The sequence below is a fragment of the Ascaphus truei genome, chromosome 2, assembly GCF_040206685.1.
Source record: "Ascaphus truei isolate aAscTru1 chromosome 2, aAscTru1.hap1, whole genome shotgun sequence".
Taxonomy (NCBI): Eukaryota; Metazoa; Chordata; class Amphibia; order Anura; family Ascaphidae; genus Ascaphus; species Ascaphus truei.
The window spans coordinates 147086504-147108532 of NC_134484.1; the positions used below are offsets into that span (position 1 = coordinate 147086504).

At 42.8% G+C, this 22029-nt stretch overlaps 1 protein-coding gene across 1 annotated transcript in view; it reads left to right on the forward strand.

Moving 5' to 3' along the window:
- The window catches only part of CEP192 (centrosomal protein 192), a 140818-nt gene that overhangs the window by 21677 nt on the left and 97112 nt on the right, over positions 1-22029 (forward strand). The window contains exon 9 of the mRNA XM_075588525.1: positions 3885-4062. Coding sequence (XP_075444640.1) covers positions 3885-4062 — 178 coding nt within the window. The remainder of the gene's footprint in view (positions 1-3884; positions 4063-22029) is intronic.

Consider the following 22029-nt stretch of genomic DNA (forward strand, 5'->3'; position numbering starts at 1 on the left):
CACACACACACACACACACACACACACACACACACACACACACACACTCTCCCACTCTCACACACACACACACTCTCCCTCTTACACATACACTCTCCCACTTACACACAGAGAGAGCAGTGAGCTGGCTGCTGCTGCTTAGCTCGACAGCCGCCGGGTCACTGCTATGTGGGGGGGGGCGTTGCTGGTTGTGGGACAGCGCCGCTGGTTGTGGGACAGCTGGGAGTTGTCCCGGCTCTCTCCCTGTTTGAAAACCACTGTTCAACTGATGTCACATTACATTTGTTGCGTTTGACGATACATACTCCTTTTTGCCCACTGCTACTTTTAACGCAGTCCAGGTCTTGAGTGCTCCCTTCAACTGACTGATGGGAAGTGAATTTCTACTGGATTCCTTTTGTGCTAGCCATTTCCTACCCAGCAAGCCAGGTTTAATTATGTCCTACTTTTGATGACTCCCATACAGTGCTGCACTTTCAGGCAGAGGGGCATTGAGGAAGTGTTGTGAAGCGGTGCACCTCATTAGGGAAGCTGTCTGATCATGTTTTGGGCACATCCATTAGTTCTGGAGGAATTGGGAAACTGTATTACTTAGAGTAGTGGTTCCCAACTGCAGTCCTTAAGAACCCCCAACAGGTCATCTCAGTGGCTCACTCAATCAATAGCTCAGTATGGTTAAGCTGGGATGTTCTTCATACCTGACCTGCTGTGGTTCTTGAGGACTGGACTTGGGAACCACTGGTGTAGAGTATGACTCCTATTGTCTCGCTGACCGCTTGGGATACAATAAACTAAATGAGGTGCCTGTCTGAATGTTCAAATGTTACAACACAGATGAATCTTTGCTATACGAAAAGATTTACAAGTATTAACAGGTTTCTTATTTGTATCACACAAAAAGTTGACAAAAGATGAGGCAGGGGGCAATAAATCCCCTAGTGCAGTTGCTACAAACTATTTTTCTTGTATGTGTTTTTTTTTTTTTAATGAGTAACAACTAAATAAATAAAATGAGTTGCATTGTGTTTGAATGCATTGCGCAAACAGGTTTCACTTGTGAGTGAACCATTGAGCCGTGATGTTACGGCTGAGCCCTGATAAATTAGATTGTAACAAACGCAGACATTACTAAGGTTTGCAAGTAACATGAAGGCCTACCGAATGTAAATCTGCAACTTTCGCCTCTCCTGTGTCTGAATAACTGAGTTAAAACATGCATCGTGTTGGATTTTTTTGCAAAATCACCAGATTTGAAAATAAGAAACCATTATGTGCCCCAATTATCTGATACTAATCCCAATGAAATTGCACTGAAATTGTGGAATTGCTAAATACTGTAGCTGCCAAAATCAGTAGTTTTTTTGCCATGGCACAGAATTTCCCCACAACCTTGATCACTGGAGCAGCGGATCACTCGGGACGCTGAATGCTTTCCTTTTCTATGCTGAAGCCTTTCCTAGTCAACAGTCAATGATCCTCTGGTCACGACTCTTCCGTCACAGGCAACAAGTGTGGCCAGAAGAGCGATGAGTTGTGACTCATTTGCAGCCAGCTTGGAAAGACATCAGCAGTGCTGTGTAGGAAAGCATTCAGCATCCTCCAGAAGAACCCTTCACCCAGATTCAGGAGTGAAGGCACTACAAGAGTAGGGGCAACTTGTCTTTTTCTGTCAAGTGTGCCTGTACGTGCATCTTAACTTGATTAGTCTTCAAAAGAGTTCTGGGAATACTTGTCTTTTGTTTCTTTTTTTGGGGGGGGGGGGAAAGGGGTGTGAGGGGTGGAAAGTTTCTTGCAGAATTTCTTAAAACCTACTGTAGAAAAAGAATCCTTTACAACAAAAAAAAATAATGCAGAATTGCATTGAGACTGTACTACAAGGTACACTTTTTTTATCTGGGCTTGGCTGTATCATTCTAGTAATATTGTAATCTATCACTAAAACTGTTTTTGCTTTTGAAAATAACACTGATGCATATATTTTATTTTTTTCATTTGTATTCTGTCCTTAACAGAAAGCACAGCTGATACCAAGCTAACTGGAGTAACTTTGCTGTTTTGCTGCTTGTTGCATGCACACAGGAATGGATGCCGAACTTCTTTTTCCCCTCCCCAACGTGGTTTCAGTCCTACCAAGATACGCGAGCAGACTGCTTACTACTAAATGCAAATCAAAGTGTGTGTGTGTGTGTGTGTGTGTGTGTGTGTGTGTGTGTGTGTGTGTGTGTGTGTGTGTGTGTGTGTGTGTGTGTGTGTGTGTGTGTGTGTGTGTGTGTGTGTGTGTGTGTGTGTGTGTGTGTGTGTGTGTGTGTGTGTGTGCGCGCGCTCTTTGTGGCAAGAAGAAAAAAATACAATCCTCTTTCCAACAGTACAAGAAATGCTGGTTGGTAAAAAAATAAAATAAACATGTGGGGGGGTTGGGGAGTGAGTACTTACAGAGTTTTCTACAGAAATACATAAACTGAGCCCTTTATAACTTTTCCTGTAGCCCCATTGACCTTTGAAAAATTTGAGGTGCATAATAACGTTTGGGGATAGTATTCCTAGGTTTGCACTTGGTCACACCAGCAATTGGCTCTAAAGGCCTTAATAGGAGCATCTCCTTTCATTAGACATTTCACATCACATTGAATCTGATCGGTAGACTCCCTCTGTTCCTAAGCTATATATTATATATATTTTTTTTTCTTTGTCTGTGGCAGACAACTTTGGCACCAACTAAAAATGTTAGAGCCTAACATTTGAACACACTGTTTTTACAGACTGCATGGGGAACATCAGCGAGATGCTCTCTGACCTAACTGCATAAAGCACTGTGATAAATGATCAGGAATACAGATTCCATTCTGCTTCTTTAAGGGGCCCATAGCTTACAGTGAATAGAATGCTACAACTGTTCCATTGTCCTATGAATAACATTTGATTTCCTGCTAGGTTTGGCCCTAAATTTGTTCGGTGTTATTTTGCGGTGTGCTTTGACTTTTTATTGCAACTTCATTGTGTGTTAGTAGGGCTGCACTTGTGAAAATATCTCATGTGTATTACAAGTTACAGTTTTTAAATAGTAAGTTTAATAGTCCTAAAAAAAATAAATCATTATTCAATTGCCCGACTATCCTACAGGTGCTTTAAAATTATGGTAAAATGCACATAACAAATCTAACATCGTAGGAAGGGTACATATTTGGGTATTAATCATGAAAACGGAGGCTTAATGTTCTGTTTGTAAATGCATATTATGTATTTACATTGCTTTCTAATGCTCGATTCTTCCTGAAATTACATGAATTGTAGCCACTGCCTTCAGGGAGAGTTTGTTTTGTAGACCTCTTAGAGGATGCCTTTAATTAAACGGCTTGTTGGGCAGCAGCCTTAATCTCCACGTTCTATTTTTGCTGTGGCTTGAAGTTACATTGGGCTCTATGTATCGATGCAGTGAAGTGTGCTTTGATGTATTGTTGCTTATGTAAAGAAGTCTTTTTTTTTTTTTTTTATCATCCGAATGTTGATTTCTGCCACTTTATATATGGCAGATTGTTGAGGGATAAATGGACGAGAAAAATAAATGGCACACAGACGCAGAATGTGATGCGTCTCATTGTAACTCCTCCCACTGACACTCCAAGTTGCAAGCTGGGACAGATTGGGCATAATTGGAGCAAAAAAGTTTAATACATAGGCGCTGCATAGAATGCCTAGGTTCTGACCCCATATTACCTTGAGACGTAGATCCCTGAAGCGTTTTTTAATTTTATTTGTTTTTCCTGTTTATTTCTCTGCATGTCCTGTTTTGTTCCCTCTTATTCACTACGCTTTTCCCTCTTCTCCCCCCCCCCCCCTGTTTTTGCCCTGGTTTTTTTTTTGTGTTTCTCTTTCCCATATTTCAGGTATTCTGTTCCCCCACTGGATACCCCAAAGGCTGGATTGAGATGGTCCAGTTCTGCCCAGTTTATTCCTTCACCTCCTCTGATAGAGCACCCATGTGATGCTGACCCGGCCAACACTTCGTATCCTCGCAGACGCTATAACCCCCTGCCTCTCAAAACCTTACCTGAAAATCAAGGGGTATAAATAGAAGTACATAAAGTTGCTTCTAAATGTTTCTTTCTTACAAACTTATCCCCCCTTTTTTTTTTTTTCTTGGGCATCCTCATGGGCTTTGTGTATTTTCTGTGCTCCTTTACTACTATTGCAGGGGGATAGATTATGACCGGGTGTAAAAGTATTGTCCAGTTTTTAATAGGAGACATAGGCCCCTATTCAACATATAGTTCTGTGAAGCCCCTTCCCTGTGCTGGAGAAGAACAGGACTAGAAAATTAAATAGGGGCCTTAATCTCACCAAAACGAGCCTGTGGTGTAATTAAACTTTTTATAGGTCTGTTCAGATGCTGTTTTATTTCAGCACAACACATTTGTATTCACTCAACAGTTTCTACTTCCATCCCTGTGTATATTGCAGCAAAATTAAAACCTGAAAAGTTGTTTAAATATTAAAGTATTATTTAAATATGTAATGCTTTCCTTTTTTGTTTGTTTTTTATGATTAATAAAATAGCCTATATACAAGTATTGTGTTGTGGTCTTGTTATTTATAGTACACAACAAGAGGCCAATCAATAACCTCTGCATTTAGAAAATGCTTATAGTACTAAACAACACACACAAGTGGCAATGCACTCGTAATAAAAATAATCGCAATCAAATAAATTGTGATTTTTTTAGATTTGTTAAATCTACAGATACTCTTTATACTGCAGTGGGTGCTTATAGCATGTTATCTGTAACTCCTTATTGGTATTCATTAAAAAAAAAAGTTTGAGCTGGTGAATCGAAATACAACTATTTCTACATGGGTGAAAAGTTTCAATTGACCACAGTGGCAGCGATCGGTCTCATTCATATCCCCCCATTTAATAGGCTGTGAAGCTTCGAATGAGAAGGTCAAAGTTTCATTCAAATTAATAGAACAGAAATCTACCAACTTTACAGCACATGAAAAAAAACTTTCTATGGACTAAAATAAAATATGCCTGTAAGCACTATGTGGTTCTCTGCTATTAGACACATGGCAGTGCTGGAGGACAACTGAACGTGTCTTTTATGGTAAAGTATTTTTCTTCTCTCTACCCCCTTCCTCCCCCCCCCCCCCCACACACACACATTTGCATAATTCCCTTGTCCAATGCAAGTTAATTAATCTTACACCTTGACAACAGATTCCATGTGAGTCAGCCATCAGGATCACTACACAAATGTATTCTGAACTGTGGTCTCTAGACCACCATTATATTAACATTAAATATACTGATGGCAATGTTTTGTGTTGGTTCTAGAAACCATTTCTTACAAGACTGAATCATGTTGGTGATTATTTTGGAGATCTGTAGGAAGTGCTCCACTACACACTTCCTGTGACTTGAATGAGCCATACAGCTCACGTCTGCAGTTAACACACACACCTAGTGTGAGGTAGCTCTCCAACTCAGTGATGAAACAATTACTTTGGTCCATGATTGTGAAATGGTTAGGATGGTAAAGCAAGCAGTGATCCACATTGTATTGTGTTAGGCCTTTATTTGTCCAACCATTGCCCCTAGACTGTAAGCTCTCACAAGCAGGGTCCTCATTACCTCTTTGTATCTGTGCATGTTTGTCCTTATTTGTATATTGCCACAGAGCGACCCTTGCTCAGCTAAGTAAGGTTTTAGTGAATGGTGTGAGGTGCTCAAGGTGGGATAGACACACAAGAGAAGGAGATCCTCAGTTTGGCACCTAGACTGCCAAATAGCAGGTGAGTATATGAAAAACTTAACACTGAACTTTTATTTATTTTTTTTCAAATATTTTTATTGGGTTTTCACAAAAGAGAAATAACAGAATACAAGAGTGATCTGTCAACAGGATACAACAATAATCAGACATGGATATACAAGTTACAGAATAAGAACGGGCAATTGATATTATCCATAGGACAGCAAACAGTCAGTTAAAGTATACCTTTGTTTGCATAACCGAGTAGTTTGGGTAGACCATGGGCCCACTTGCACCACATCAGGGTGGTATTTTGTTGTATTCATAGTAAACCGACCAAAGAAAACAAAAAACAAAATAGGTATGAATAACAGGGAAAGAAGGTGGGGAATATGGGGATGGATCCCCTGTCATCCCCATCCGCTTCTAGCTTTGGAGAAATATCTCACATAGGCCTGACTTCCGGCTCCAATACAAATTTGTCTTAATTTATTTATTATTCGTCCAAAAAAGAGTTTATTCAGGAGTCTGTAGGTTATAGGGGATCATTCAAACCTAATCCAGATATTCAGTCAATTTGAGCATATAATTGTGGTCTGCGGTACTTACTAACTATTTACTCCCAGGTGTATCCTTGTAATCAAACCCTTTTGGTAGATACCTCTCCTACAGTACGACTCAAAATTTGAGAGATTATTAAAAACAAGATGGGAAATTTTATGGAGAAAATGCCTAATTTGAATTTGAAGGTCTGGAGCCTCATATTTACTTCGGAGTTCTTGAAAGGAAAGAATCTTCCTTTTATTTCAACAAAATCTGCTGCTATTTTGATATTTTTATTTTGGAATTGACTAAATTGTTTTGAGTCCCAACCAGGGGGGAAATTTGGGTTATTAAAGAGAGGAGTTAGTTTAGACTGGGAGGGGACGTAAGCTTATATTTAATTTTTGTTTTATTCCAAGTGCACCTCATCGACCTCAACTTGAACATCCTGGCAAGAGGCTCCAGTACCCCTGGAACCCAAAGAGACATTGGCAGAGAGGAGGCCATCCTATAGTGAGATTCAATGGCAAGCCAACAAAATTGTTTTGGGTCAGCGTTCCAAATCACCACCTGTCTCAGCTGGGCTGCTTGGTAGTATTTTAGCACACTTGGGACACCGATGCCACCTCTCGCTTTTGAAGTCAACATAACCGACCTAGCTGTCCTCGGTCTCTTGCCTCGCCAAATAAATTGAAAAATCCTGCTTTGTAGAATTTTTTTTTTTTAGTTCAGGTACTGGTATCTGGACCGGGAGAGACTGGAAATAATAAAGCTGTCTAGGAAGTATGTTCATGTTAACTTACACTATTCTCCCGATCCATGATATCTGGCCTTTGTCCTAAGTTTGCAGGTCCTTTTTGATCTTGTCAAATTGGGGGGTAGTTACAGTGATAGTCATAAAATCAGGCATTTTTAACTCCCAGGTATTTAATATGGGAGCTCCATTTATAGTAAAAATTCAAGTTTAACAGCTTAATTTCTAGGGCTGGAAGGGTTAAATTCAGGGCCTCCGATTTATCATTATTAATTTTATAGCCTGAAATTTTGCCAAATTCCGTTAGGTATTGGAAATTGGGCAGGGACGTCTGGGGGTTGGCTAGTGTTATAATATCATCTGCAAACAAAGAGATTTTATAATTTATTCCGCCGATTTGTAATACCCTGAATATTTATAGACTCTCGAATTTTTGAGACCAGCGGCTCTATCGACAAGACGAAGAGGAGACCATGGGCAGCCCTGTCTTGTTCCATTTTTTTTATCTCAATCATATCTCAGTTGTTTCCCGGGAGTTTAATTAGGGCTGTGAGTTTTTGATAGAGCTCTAACACCCTACAGGAAAGGGCCCCCAAATACAAACCTCTGCATTGCTCCATCCAAGAATGCCCCAGACTCGTGAAACTTGCTGTGTGTAAGTTTTAGGTGAGATATATGTGTAAGAATACAATTATTTTATTTGCAGGAGTTCGGGGCTATTAAAATATGTTTTATGTGTTTTATACATTTATTATAAGGCTCTATGCAGTCAGCCAGGGCATCTGCTTAAGGTGCCAGCAAGTCTGCATAGAGTCTGTAGTTCAAAGAGGAGATGGGATGTTGAGAGGTTTTGAGGTGCTTAGTGGCTGGGGCAGGGCTGAGTAATGAGTCCGGAGAACAGAGACCCCCTATGGGGAGCATCCTCTGGTCTGCCAGACTTAGGGGAACCAGCCCAGTAGGTGGCAATGGGATGACTGGGGGAAGCGGCAGAATGTCGGCGCGTTTCCCATTGGTCAATTCACGCCTCCTCCTCTGACTTCACTAGCTGCTCTGTCTCGTCCGTGGAGTGTTTTAACTACACTGTATATATTTTGTCACGTATTTTCGTCGTGTTTTACAGTTTATTAAAGTTTATTATTTTGCGTCTTGTGTTCAATGGTGTTGCGGTACCTTTGGTGGTCTGTTCCCATTTTTTGGTAGTAGATTATTAAACTACTACTTGTAGTATACCTTGTTCACTACTTTCACATCATGAGTGCAATTATTAGGTGGCTTGGGTGACCATCTGGTTACTCTTTTGTGTGTTTTTCCTCTGACTTCAGCCAAGAGACGAGCCTGTTTCTATTGGCTAGTGGGACAGGGTCCCCACACTCTAATTGGTCACTCTTCCAACCTCCCTCCTAAGTATAGCTTAGCGGAGTGTATGTAAGAAGAGGGCTGAGGCAGAGAACCAGACCATTTAGTGACTTGTGTCGATTAAGCTAGGGCAGGATTTTCAAAGTTGCTCTGTTGCAAATAGCAAAGCAACCGGCTTCGTTTTGAAGCTAGGAAAGTTTGCCTCGCAGAGACAAAGTCCCATCTTTTGTGCCCAAGTTCTACAAATCGAACGTAGCGGTCGCGGCTAGGAATTGAAGCCGAAAAGAGGACCAGAAGAACTGGGTGTAAATCCCGGTCAGGGTAAGCTCATCCAAGCGGGCGCCCTGCACCTAGGAAAGCTTAGATTTTCCCCCCAGACACCCAGTAGGTACTTTTGTCTGCCTATTGTGTAATTCTTCTTGTTGTATGTGGGTTTACCGAAATAAACTACATTTTGTTTCTACTACCTTGTTTTGCCTAATGTATGATCCCGGTACAAATATAAAAGGTGTAAAAAGTCCTGGTCTCACGTGACATGGGGGTTCTCTTTGCAGGTGTTTACATTAAATGCTTCCTTGTACTACAGAACATTTTTCAGTGATCAATTTGGCAACACACCATTTTTAAGTTTATGTATTTTATTGCATTACTTTTAGAGCACTCTCTCTTTACAGGCTGCCTCACCCTTTTTTATTTGTTTTTCCCATTAAAAGTTCAGTGTTAAATTCTGCATATACTCACCTGGTATCTGGGAGTCTAAGTGCCAAACTGAGGGATCTCTTTCGCCTTGTGTTTGTGCTTATTTGTATGTAACTGTTTATGTAATGGTTCAAAAAGTGGTGCATTAATGGTACCTGGTATAATTGCCACCGGTGCTCAGCCACAGTAATCCTGCATGTATACCGCAACCACTGGAAATCCAGAAATACAAAAGCAGTGGCACTCACGTGGTCTTCAACAAGAAGCACAATTTATATAGCAAAGATCGATATTTTGGGCCACTTGCGAACCTTACTTATGAAGGGTTCGCAAGTGGACCGAAACGTCGATCTTTGCTAAATAAATTGGATTTATTTTTGAATACCACACTCGTGCCACGGTTTGATGTATTACACAGAACTGTACCACCATTGTTCTGGGCCGCAGAATATGTTGGCGTTTTACAAGTAAACGATGATAATATTACAGTGAAACGCTGAATCAATGTTTTCTGTATTAGTTACTAAACCTATGAACGAAGCACGAAAATGCCACACAAATGTATGTGTATAGAAACAACCTATAAAGATGAGTATTTCCTTATCTATCATAGATAGAGGGTAGTGCACGTACTCTGTCACTCTGGTAAAAGGGGGGTACTTAGCTGCCAGTGCACTGGTTCCAGGGAGCTCCTGACGTCCCAAAGTAGTCCAGTAGGTAGTAATTACTTCCTTATCTCTCATGTCATTTCCAGTAGACTAACTTGTATCACAAAATGACCTCGGATAAAATGACAAATTGTAAATTACAATGTCTGGTTCATAACTTGTCAACTCTCGTTACTTCACCTCCTCTCGGGATACTGCACATTCTTGCATGCAACTGCAACAGTATTTGGCCTCAACATGCTGTGAAGAGGTCGTCAAATAAAGGGAACCAAAATCTACAGCACTGGGAAGAACACTTAACATCATTAAATAGGGGCATTTATTCACCTACTATCTGTAGTATTGTTGGCTTTTTAGGCAGAAAGGAGACTGGAGTAAACGGAAAAGATTTGGAAGAAGCATTTTTTCAGCATTAACAGATTACTTTGGGAAGGTAAAATGTATAATTTAGGAAACCATTTTAAAACCAAGAATGGCCTTGTTGCTAACATGTAATCTTGGATTCGATTTTCCTCAGGCTACCTCTCTGGCCTATGTAGAGTGTAAAAAGAATTTTAGTGGTGTAGACCTGACAGAACTAATGAGTCATTCTGGTAGAGAGACTTTTCTACACCTTAAATAAAAAGAAATGTAATGTAAATCAATTGGGAAAAAAAGTTATGACAAAGTGAAGGGAAATGTTTAAAATATTAAGTAGTGACCACAAACAAGATTCAATGTCTCTCTGCCAATGCCACAAGGTTAAATCGTTCTGTGATGAAACACTGCAATGTATGAAACTAATGCTAAACATTCCCTTTAAACCCTCTGAGTGCTGAGGGTGTTTGTGTTTAAGCCATATTAATCTTAATATAAACCTAGAAAAATAATAACAACTAATATTCTTGTTAGTAAGTGCTTTTCAACAATATAAAAACACAGGAAAACATGATAAACGTATCTAAATACAAAAAAAAAAAAAAAGATTCCTTCTTGAAATCAGCATGGAATTAAAATAAATCAGCGTGGAATTAGAATAGGTGGGAAATGTGTTTTCTTGTTATTTTTCTGAAGTTGGTTGGCTGTGTATGAGAGAAGTATGAAATTGTGTGTTTTGTGTCTGTGTTCTGCGTTGTGTTTTCTGTTTGTGTGTTTGTTTTGCTAAGTCCATGTGCCTGGATCATCTTTTTCTCTTGTGCAAATCTACAGGACGATCCCAGATACTGTGAGCACCGGCAGTTGTTTTTTCGTGCGGAAGTGAGATGTGTGCCAGAAATACCTCCTTGGATTAACCAGTAAATACACACACTGTTTAAATTATATGTTAGGAATGCATCTTCCCCCTTTACCACGCCCTGTTTTTATTTTTGGGATGACAGGGAAAAATTTAGTCCGCATTGGGCTGTGGGAGAAACTCCATTTTTACACTCTTTGCTTGTAGATGTACTCTGAGCAGCTCCATATATAACAGTGTATGTTAAAATCTAGTAATTAACATTTGGAATTCTTATCCGTTCAAGGACATTTGGCAGAACGCCTATAAAGCGTTAGCTGGCTGTACGCTGCGGCAAACTGCTTCCTTTATGTAACGCTGCCGCTTGCCAAGGCTCTTCCTTACCCAGTCTTTTAGGCTTTGTTTTGTATATGTAGCGCACGTTCCCCCACCCGTTGGAAGATAAGGCGACTACTGTGCGTGTGGTGCAATACCTGTGGCTCACAGGAGTCTGAGCCTCTGCTGCTGGGAGCCTGGGGTGTGTGTAATAAATATGTTTAAAAATATTACAGTATTAGTTGATGACTCCGGTGCATCCATCCTCGCAGGGGAAAGTCTTCATGTGAGCTGATAGGGTCCCAGTTCACCAAGTGCCAAGATGCAGCTGCGTCTTGGCTGTGTCCTGCACCTCTGATTGTTGTACAGGGCCATGTCCCTATTCTATGGCCGGTCCCTTTTCCTGACCTTCTCTCTTACTAAATCCTAACTCATAAACTCACTAACTTACTAACTCCGAACTCACTAACTTCTAATGCACTAACTTCTAAATTACTAACTTACTAACTCCCAAGTTACTAACTTACTTACTAAGCTACTAACTTATTCACTCCTAAGTTACTAACTTACTCCTAATTCACTACTCACTCACTAACTTAGAACTAACTCCTTGACTGTCCTCCCCTCAACTGCCTTAACTATTCTACCCCCAACTGCCAGCGCGAGTCCCCTCGTGCTAAAACTGCATTTCTCCTATCTACCAATTGCAGCCGCCCTATTGGCTAAGCTGCGCCGTGTCATCCAGCCTCCCCGTGCATGCGCGAAGTTTCTCTTGTGCCGGCGCAACCCCAACATGGCCACCGGACTTGAGGATCTTCTGCACATGCGCGAATACTCTGCGCATGTGCAAGAATTAACAAAATGGCGCCACCCTGCTAAGGGAGTCGCCGGAGCCTATACTGAGCCCGTCGCTTGCCTCATAAGCCGCCAGCACCTGTACACCCCCCGCAACACTCCCGCAGCCCCCCTTCACACCACCCGCTCCTACTGAATACTCGTGCCTGCCCGCACGCAGCGGAGAAGAGGGAGACAGGGGGCAAGCCTAGAGGGGAACCCTGGTTGCATGTAAAAGGGGGACAAACAAGTGTATACACACAAGGGGCACTCAACCCTCAACCTTCAGCGGTTTATTTCTCCATTAGTGACTACACATTTCTAAACACGTCACTTTAAGTCAAAACAAACTCATAAAAATAACATCTACTCCGTTCAGGAGTTTAACTCACATGCATATCCCTATCTGCAATATTGGCTGGCTAAGAAAGTTCCAAATTTAAAATAACACACAGGTAGAATAACATTGAGTCCTTAACTGTGAGATGGGGACAGCATTCCATTAAATCCTCAGATGCTGTAGTATGTGAAGGGGGCGTCCTGCCCGAACAGGATGCAGGGGAGAAGCGATACCTCCAGGCTCTAGGTGAGAGACTGGAAAAGCAACCCTCTCTGCTCTAAATACCTGTTCTAGTAATTAGGAGAGCAGGTGAGGGAAACCAGCACCATTAATCTCTGGTCTGGAGTTCCTATCCCACAGTCTCGGCAAACGTGAAACTGTGGAATGGATCATTTTTTCCCTTTTTTCCACTTTCTGCCTTAAAATCGGACAGACCGCTGCCTAATATTCTGGGACAACACCCAGAATGAGCAGTAGGCTCTGAAATTAGTTTATTAATTAAATAGAATAATACTGAGTGTCTTTATCTGTATAGTGCTGAAAGTGTGCTCAGTACTTCACAAAGAGTACAATAAAGGGAATTAGTGTGGAGTCCTATACAAAATTATTTGTCCAATGTAAATTTAACTGAATATGTAATATATTTTATAACTTTTGACCATTTTTCTCTTCAAAGGTGTCCCACTTTGAATTTCTCTCAGCAAACCAAATGCTATTTCATATTTTTTTGTGTATCCTGTCAGAGAGATATAACGGATAATTTGGTATCAGGTTATATTTGTTTCCAGCATGAGGTTTTTTTTTTTTTTTTTTTTTTTTTTAACTTGTATTTTTTATTTTTGTGAAAATACAGCATATATACATTTTACTTCCAGTACTGTGACATGCATTATTCATATCTCTTATGTATAACAGCTGAGCGCAAACATTGTCATCAAAACATAGTTATAAGTATTGACATAATCTTAAATAATAAATAATCATAAAGTAAAGTTAGGTGGGGGGGGGGGGGAGGGGAAGAGGGTGGGAGGGGGAGGGAGGACGGGATGCCGCGACTCTGCTCATCGCCTCCGAGACCGATGTCTAGTTTAATTTGTTGCTGCTGGGTGGGCTACTCCATCACCGGAGAACGCATCTAGCTACTATTAAAGCAAAACGGTGGAACTCTCCACCCCAGGGATGTCTGTCTGGGCCAGCCAAGGCGTCCAGACTTTTAGGAAATTTTCGCCAGTGTCATTGACTAAACTTGTCAATTTTTCCATCTGGCATATGAACCAAATTTTGTTCCGAATTTTGGGGATAACAGGAATTTCACTTTGTTTCCATAATGCTGCGATCTCGCACCGCACGGCTGTAGCAAAATGAGCTATTAGTTTAAGAGTTGCCTTTGAGAAGCCCTGTCGTGCTCTTCCCAAAAGGAAGAGCCCGGGGTCAAATGGGATGTCGAGGCCTAAAAGCCTCTGAAGCCAATTGATGATTTTTTTCCATAGTGGACTCAGCCGGGGGCAGGACCACAGCATATGTAACAGATCAGCGGGTTCTCCACACTGTCTAGGACAGAGCGGAGAACTACCGTGTACAAATTTGGATAGTCTAAGCGGGGTGAGGTACCACCTCATTAGGACCTTATATGCGTTCTCCTTTAATGTTGTGCAAATCGAGCTCTTAGCAGCTGTTGTTGCTATTTGTGTCCACTCGTCTAAATCTAGGGTCTCCCCTAAGTCTGTTTCCCATTTTAGCATGTAGCCTAGTTTGTGGGTGACTTTAATTCCAGAACCGATCACTTCTCTATACATCTGCGATGTGAGTCCCTTCGTATTAGTCTCATTCAGACAGAGCTTTTCGAAAGTTGTCAATGGTGGATATGGGGTTGAGTTGTTGTAAAAGGCTCTGATCTGGAGGTATCTATAGAATTCTGATTGTGGGATATTTTTCTCTTCTCTAATTTGCGCAAATGATATGAGTTTGTTGTCCACCACCAGATCTTGTAATCTCATAATATTATGCTGTTTCCAAATTTGAAAGTTAGCGCTAGGCATACCCGGAGCAAAGTGTGGGTTACCCCATAGGGTTGTCATCAGGGATTTTTTGGACGTAAGTCCGCATCGAAATTTGGTAACATCCCAGATTGCTAATGAGTTGGTCATTGAGGATAGCGGCTGAAGTATAGCGGATTTTCTTGCTATTTTTGGAGTCCATAATAGGTTGCTTAGTTCCAATGGGGAACAGGCTTTGCTTTCCAATGCGACCCATCGCTTCAAATCAGGGTTTGTTTGCCATTGGGAGAGTTGACATAATTGGGCCGCTCGATAGTATGAAATTAAGCAAGGTACTGCTAAGCCCCCTTCTGTTGGGTGTTTCATTAGGATCTGACTATTTATTCTAGGTTTTTTGCCTCCCCAAATAAATGTAAAAATGGCGGATTGTAGATCTCTAATTTCCTTCAAATTTAACGGTACTGGGAGGGTTTGGAATAAGTATAAGATGCGTGGGAGAACATTCATTTTTATGCTATATATTTTTCCTATCCAAGAGATATTGAATTTCGCCCACCTTCTTATATCCTCCTTCAGTGCTTTAATTAATTTGGGATAGTTTGCTTTATAAATTGATTTATATTCACTTGTAATAAATACCCCTAAGTATTTAATTGCCTTAGGTTGCCAGCGAAAGTTGAAGTTTAAAGAGATCAGTTTTTCTTCTGGTTTTGGAATGGTAACGTTCAGGGCTTCTGACTTTGACTGGTTTATTTTAAATCCTGAAATTTTGTTGAACTTATCTAATAGGCTGAAGAGGTTAGGGAGGGAGGTGAGTGGTTTAGACAAGACCATTAGCACATCGTCAGCATAGAGGGCTATTTTGTGGGATTGATTATCTAATTTGAGACCGGAAATATCCGGATTCTCTCTCACATGTGCCGCTAACGGTTCCATGCACATGGCAAAGAGTAAGGGCGAGAGGGGGCAACCCTGTCTCGTGCCACTCTTGATCTTAAATATGTCCGAGGGGTAGCCTTGGTGCATCACTTTGGCTGTCGGACCAGAGTACAGCGCCATAATAGCTGATATTAATTTATTCTCGAAACCAAATGCTCCAAGTGTAGCTTTTAAGTATGCCCAGTCGATCCTATCAAAGGCCTTTTCTGCATCTAGACTTAACACCATAATTTTTACTTTTTGCGATTTGGCTACTTCTAGCAGATCAACGATTCGACGGATATTATCTCCCGCTTGTCTATCTTTAATGAATCCGACTTGATCTGGGTGTATTAGTCTAGGTAGGATCTGACTTAATCTATTGGCAATCAATTTAGCATAGATTTTAATGTCCGTGTTGATAAGCGAGATAGGTCTATAACTTTTACAATCTAATGGGTCTTTGCCAGATTTATGAATTACGGAGATTGACGCTTGGAGCATGTTTTCGGGGAAGGGTTGTCCTGCCAAAACCGCGTTGAACATTTTGAGCAGGTATGGGGCCAAAATTTTGCTGAATTTTTTATAATAGAGGCCCGAGAAGCCATCTGGACCCGGGGCCTTTGAGGTCTTAAGGTTGTCTATAACTAGATCTAGCTCTTCTATGGTAAAGTCGAGACTCAGTCGCCCTCTCTCCTCAACCGTCAGCTTTGGTAGTTTTGAACTCGAGAGAAATGACTCACGAGATCGTTCGGTATTTTGGTTATGTACTATTTTATCCCCATTATATAGTTTCTCATAGAATGACTTAAATTCTTCAACAATTACAGATGGATTGCCAGAGATAGAGCCCGAGGATCTTTTAATGGCTTGTATACTATAATTAGGGGGTCTGTCTCTCAGTTTGTTGGCGAGCATAGTATCTGGCTTATTTGCTTTATCGAAAAATTTCCTCTTTGACCAATTCAGGGACATATCAGCCTGGGATGTTAATAGAAGATTTATTTCTATTTTGGCATCTCTTATTGGTTTGAGTAGGTTGGGGTTATTGGATTGTTTATGTTTGTCTTCTAGGGTTTTCAATTTAGGTTGTAGTAAATTTAACTTGTATTCACGTTCTCTCTTTTTTCTAGACGCTATACTAATAAGTGTGCCCCTGAGCGTGGCTTTATGAGCCTCCCATAGGGATAGATAGGAGTCTACTGAACCATCGTTCAGTTGGAAAAATTGCTCTATTTCGTTGGCCACTAATTGAGCGGTGAAAGGGTTCTTTAATAGGGCTTCATTAAGTTTCCAGTTTGCTCTAGGTCTGTCCAGAATTAGCTGGGTGCACCGTAGCTCTATAGGCGCATGATCTGACCATGAAATATCATGGATCCCTGTATGGGAGATCTGCGGGACCAGTCTGCTAGAGATAAAGAAGTAATCGATTCTGCTATAAGTTGAATGCGGGTGGGAGAAGAAGGTATAATCCCTGTCGTGGGGGTGTTGTTCCCGCCATATGTCTAGCAGTTGGTTTTTTGCTAGACCCCTACGTAGGGCCTTTGGGATAGCCTTTGGGTAACGCTGAGTTTGATGTGACCTATCGAGCTTGGGATTTAGAGCTAGGTTAAAGTCTCCTGCTACAATTATGGGACCCTTGGCAGTTGTATGTAGTTTGTTGAAAAAGGTCGTGAAGAATTGTGGCTCTTGGATATTGGGGGCATACAGTGTTGCCAATGTTAGTGGTTGATTATTTAGGGTGCCTATTAGGATTAGGTATCTGCCTTCCTTATCTTTGAGTGTTTTCTCTAGATGGAAAGGGCATTTATTGTGAAAGATGATGGCTACTCCTCGTTTTTTTGTAGTAGACGAGGAGGTATAGAATTGTCGGAAGTGTTTGTCCAGGTATTTTGGAGTGTTCTTAGAGCTAAAGTGTGTTTCCTGGATTAGGATAATGTCCGCCTGCTTTCTTTGATAGTCAGTACAAGCTACCTTTCTCTTGCTTGGGCTATTGAGGCCTTTTACATTGTGAGATAATATAGTCAGCCCCATGGTAAGATGTATTGGAGGGCTAGTGTAAGTGGGATCTGTGTGTTATACAGAGTGGTGGGGTGTGGTACCTGTACATCCAGTGTCTTTGGAGCGAGTGTGTTGCAGAGGCGGTCATTGATTTCGGACAGATGTCGCGGCATTCCGGTGGGGAGGGGAGGGGGAGGAAAGGAGACAAAAAACATTAGTAACATAAACAACAGTGGAGAACCAATAAGGGTCAAAGACTCTTGTGGATCTCTTGCCTTTGGGAGGGCAAATTGCCAGCAATTATCTGCACAGCCTGTGCAGTTGCCCCTGGAGTTTGGGGCATGCTCCTCCCAGAGGACTTTGTGGCTTGTCCTATAATAAGCTAGGACATGCCATGTCGGCTTCATGACGATAGCCAGGGAAGGGAGAAGACTCCCCCTCGACTTTTGTGGATGAAAATACAACTAGCGTGAACTTTGCATAACAACAATTTTTTTTTTTTTTTTTTTCCCCCATTATTTTTATTTTATTTTTTATATGGGGATAAGGTAACCCAGAGACCAGCCAGGCGGACGCTATGGTGGATGTCTGCATTAAGGGGACAGCTACCTGTCAGGGGAGTAGTTCCTCATAGGGAGGGATTTATACTAGGGGGGTCTCAGCTGTGGGATCAGTGCTCTTACGATGCTAAGAAGGGCATTGATAATGTGGAGATCACTAGTTAGCACCTCTAGCTCACAGTCCCTCCCTTGCTTGTCTTCCCCAGGTATCGCACAATATATATATAATACAGGCGGCAGGGGGGGGGAGGGGGCGAACCATGACTCTCTTTCTATATAGTGGCGGTCATGCCCCGTGTCCCGTCGCCCCCACCCCACCCAACCCCCTCCGATAAACACTGACCCACCCCCCCATCACATTGGGTGTTCTGTGCCACTATGCCCATGGGTGTGCACATTCCCCCCAGGACTAACGGGAAGTCCTTTGTGATGACGCCTCCATGACGCCGCAGGATCAGCTGTCCACACCGAGGGGTGAGTTGGGCGTGGATATGGGGGGAGAAGCGGCCGCCAGATGCGTCAACCGCATATATCGGGACTCTTTAGTGTGCCCCCTGTAGGGAGTGGGGGGCGCCCGCGTCATCTGTGTCTCCCTCTTCTGCAGTGCTGCCTGGACCCTTCAAGATGGCTGCTGGCCGCCTCCGAGTGCAGAGCGCTTCCGCGGGGGTAGCAAGATGGCCGCCGTCTCAAACCAAACTTTTGAAGGTCCCAACTTTATGGACAACGTGGATGGACAAACGAGCAGTCCAGTGGTCGTGCCGCTTTAAGGCTCAACTGGTTGTTGCCGGACCTCAGTTAAGGGCCATATCCCGTGACTTGCTGCGTTGGCGAGTCACTCGGTTCCAGCCCGGCTCCGGGGAGGCTGTTTCTGCGACTTGCAGGTGCGTAATTTGTTCCTTGAGGCCCAGCTTCACTAGAAAGCGGTCTTGGTCTTCAGGGGAGCGTAGTATGTGTGCGGCTCCATTCTTTAGGACCTGGAGACCGAAGGGGAATACCCACCGGTACCTGATCCCCTTGTCTCGGAGGAGTCTGGTGACCGGGCCAATGGCTTTGCGCTTAAGCAGGGTAGTCGGTGAGAGGTCCTGGAAAATCAGGAGTTTGATCCCCTCAAACTCCACGGATCCCTTTGCGCGTGCGATTTGGCAGACTGCTTCTTTAATTCTAAAAAAGTGTAGCCTTGCGATGATGTCTCTCGGGGGATCGTTTGGCTGGGGCTTGGACCTGAGGGCCCTGTGACATCTGTCAAGATGGAGATCCGCTTCAGGCCTGTCAGGGAACAGGCTTGTCAGCCATTTTGTGAGGAACTCCTCCGGATCAGCGATCTCCTCAGGGACTCCTCTCACCCTGATGTTGTTGCGCCGATCGCGGTTTTCGGCATCTTCTTGTTTAAGCGCAAGTTCATTTATTTGTGCCTGCAAGTTTGTGGTCACTTTTTCAGTTTTGCGGACCGCTTTGATCGTTGAATCTAGCCGCGTCTCTACTTCGTCGGTTCTGGCGCCAATTCCGGCAATGTCTCTGCGAAGATCAGAGAGTTCAGAGTGTAAGTGAGATTTTAGTTCATCACAGAACTCTCTCATGATCCTGCGTGTCATAGCTTCCGTGGACCGGAGTTCAGATTGTTCCATAGGCGGATCATCCTCAGAATCAGAAGTGACATGCGGTGGTGAGGGTCCCATTCTGTGGGTGCGGGCCGGATCAGTTTTATTAAAGTAGGTAGTGAGAACTGCCTTGGTTTTGCCCGATTTTGTTTTGGCTTGCATCTCTGTATGCTCCTATCGTGATTTAATCCCGTTTTGTGGCGTTCACGCTAGTTTTAGTGCACTTTAAATGCTTCTAGTCTGGCGAGGGGGAAGGAGCTCTTCACTCACGCATCCATTCCCTTAGCCTTCGCGCATGCGCCTTCATTTCTTTATTTTTTAATCGTAGGTAGCCAAGCATTGGGGAGCTCCAACGTCAGGGGAGGTTTTTCTGCACAGTGGCTGTATATATATATATTTTTTTCTTTTTTTTTTTTTTTTATTGTGAAGATTAGGGCTGGGGAGAGAGTGTGTTGGAATACAACTCAGAGCCCTGTTTTTCAGCTTTTCTGTGGTGCATATGCTTGTGTGTTACTCAGGCTGGTTAGTTTTTGTGTTTTGGTGTTTTTTATTTATTTATGTGCCTGGGGGGAGATATACCTTTAAATCCAACCTGCGGCGGCCATCTTGGATTTCGCCGACACGCAGGCTGGAACGCAGAGATCCAGGCAGCTCCGATCCTGCTGTAGCAGCTGTTCTCAGCCCCCCTCCGCACCACAACAGTGCAGGCAGATCGATGGCAGCACAGGGAGGCCGGGGGGAATAGCAGGAAGGCGCGCTGGTCAGATTTTCTGCCGGCCGGGAGAGGTAAGGGCTGCGTGCAGCTACAGAGCCATGGCGGCCATGTTAATTAGCCTCCAGTCGCACCTGAGCCCTCCAGCATGAGGTTTAATGCAAATCTCCTACCCAAGGTTTCAGTTTTTTTTTTTTTACATCTGCAGGTTCCCCTTTGCCAATGCCATATATGTTAAAGACCTACTACAGGCTTTACTTTAACCATAAGCTGTAGCTATTATCAAAGTGGCAGCACATACCGATAACAAGGATTTGATTTCAAAGGGTAACGCATTTGCCGATGCGACTGCTAAACAAGAAGCATCACGAACTTATGTCGCTGCTTATGCTCTGTTACCAGAGCCAGACATGGATTCCAGTGTCACAGTGCCCCTTGATTTACAATCTTTTTACAAACAGTTAACAGATTTTGTTATCTAGGCTTGGATAACAAGAAGTTACACTCAATGAAAAGGATTCTGGTATGGCCCTGATGACAAACCTGTTTTACCATTTTTTATTATCGTCTTATATTATTCGTATGGCCCATCGTTTGTCCCATGTCCCATACTTATAAAGGGGGGATGCTGTTGCCTATCAGAAATGAATGGTTTGCACATGATATTGGCCCACAGGGGGCCGATTTCTGTTCTATTTTACCTGTTGGCTCAGGTAAAATCAAGTATCCATATGGTTCTTTTTATCAATCTACAGATTGACTTTATAGAAATGCCACGCAGTCTACACTATCAATATGTTCAGGTAGTGGTTTGTATGTTTTCAGGATGGGTTGAAGCATACCCTTGTTAGTATGCAGACGCATGCCCAGCAGCTAAAAAGCTGTTACATAAGTTCATACCCAGATATGAACGCAGAGATCCAGGCAGCTCCGATCCTGCTGTAGCAGCTGTTCTCAGCCCCCCTCCGCACCACAACAGTGCAGGCAGATCGATGGCAGCACAGGGAGGCCGGGGGGAATCCTCAGGGACTCCTCTCACCCTGATGTTGTTGCGCCGATCGCGGTTTTCGGCATCTTCTTGTTTAAGCGCAAGTTCATTTATTTGTGCCTGCAAGTTTGTGGTCACTTTTTCAGTTTTGCGGACCGCTTTGATCGTTGAATCTAGCCGCGTCTCTACTTCGTCGGTTCTGGCGCCAATTCCGGCAATGTCTCTGCGAAGATCAGAGAGTTCAGAGTGTAAGTGAGATTTTAGTTCATCACAGAACTCTCTCATGATCCTGCGTGTCATAGCTTCCGTGGACCGGAGTTCAGATTGTTCCATAGGCGGATCATCCTCAGAATCAGAAGTGACATGCGGTGGTGAGGGTCCCATTCTGTGGGTGCGGGCCGGATCAGTTTTATTAAAGTAGGTAGTGAGAACTGCCTTGGTTTTGCCCGATTTTGTTTTGGCTTGCATCTCTGTATGCTCCTATCGTGATTTAATCCCGTTTTGTGGCGTTCACGCTAGTTTTAGTGCACTTTAAATGCTTCTAGTCTGGCGAGGGGGAAGGAGCTCTTCACTCACGCATCCATTCCCTTAGCCTTCGCGCATGCGCCTTCATTTCTTTATTTTTTAATCGTAGGTAGCCAAGCATTGGGGAGCTCCAACGTCAGGGGAGGTTTTTCTGCACAGTGGCTGTATATATATATATTTTTTTCTTTTTTTTTTTTTTTTATTGTGAAGATTAGGGCTGGGGAGAGAGTGTGTTGGAATACAACTCAGAGCCCTGTT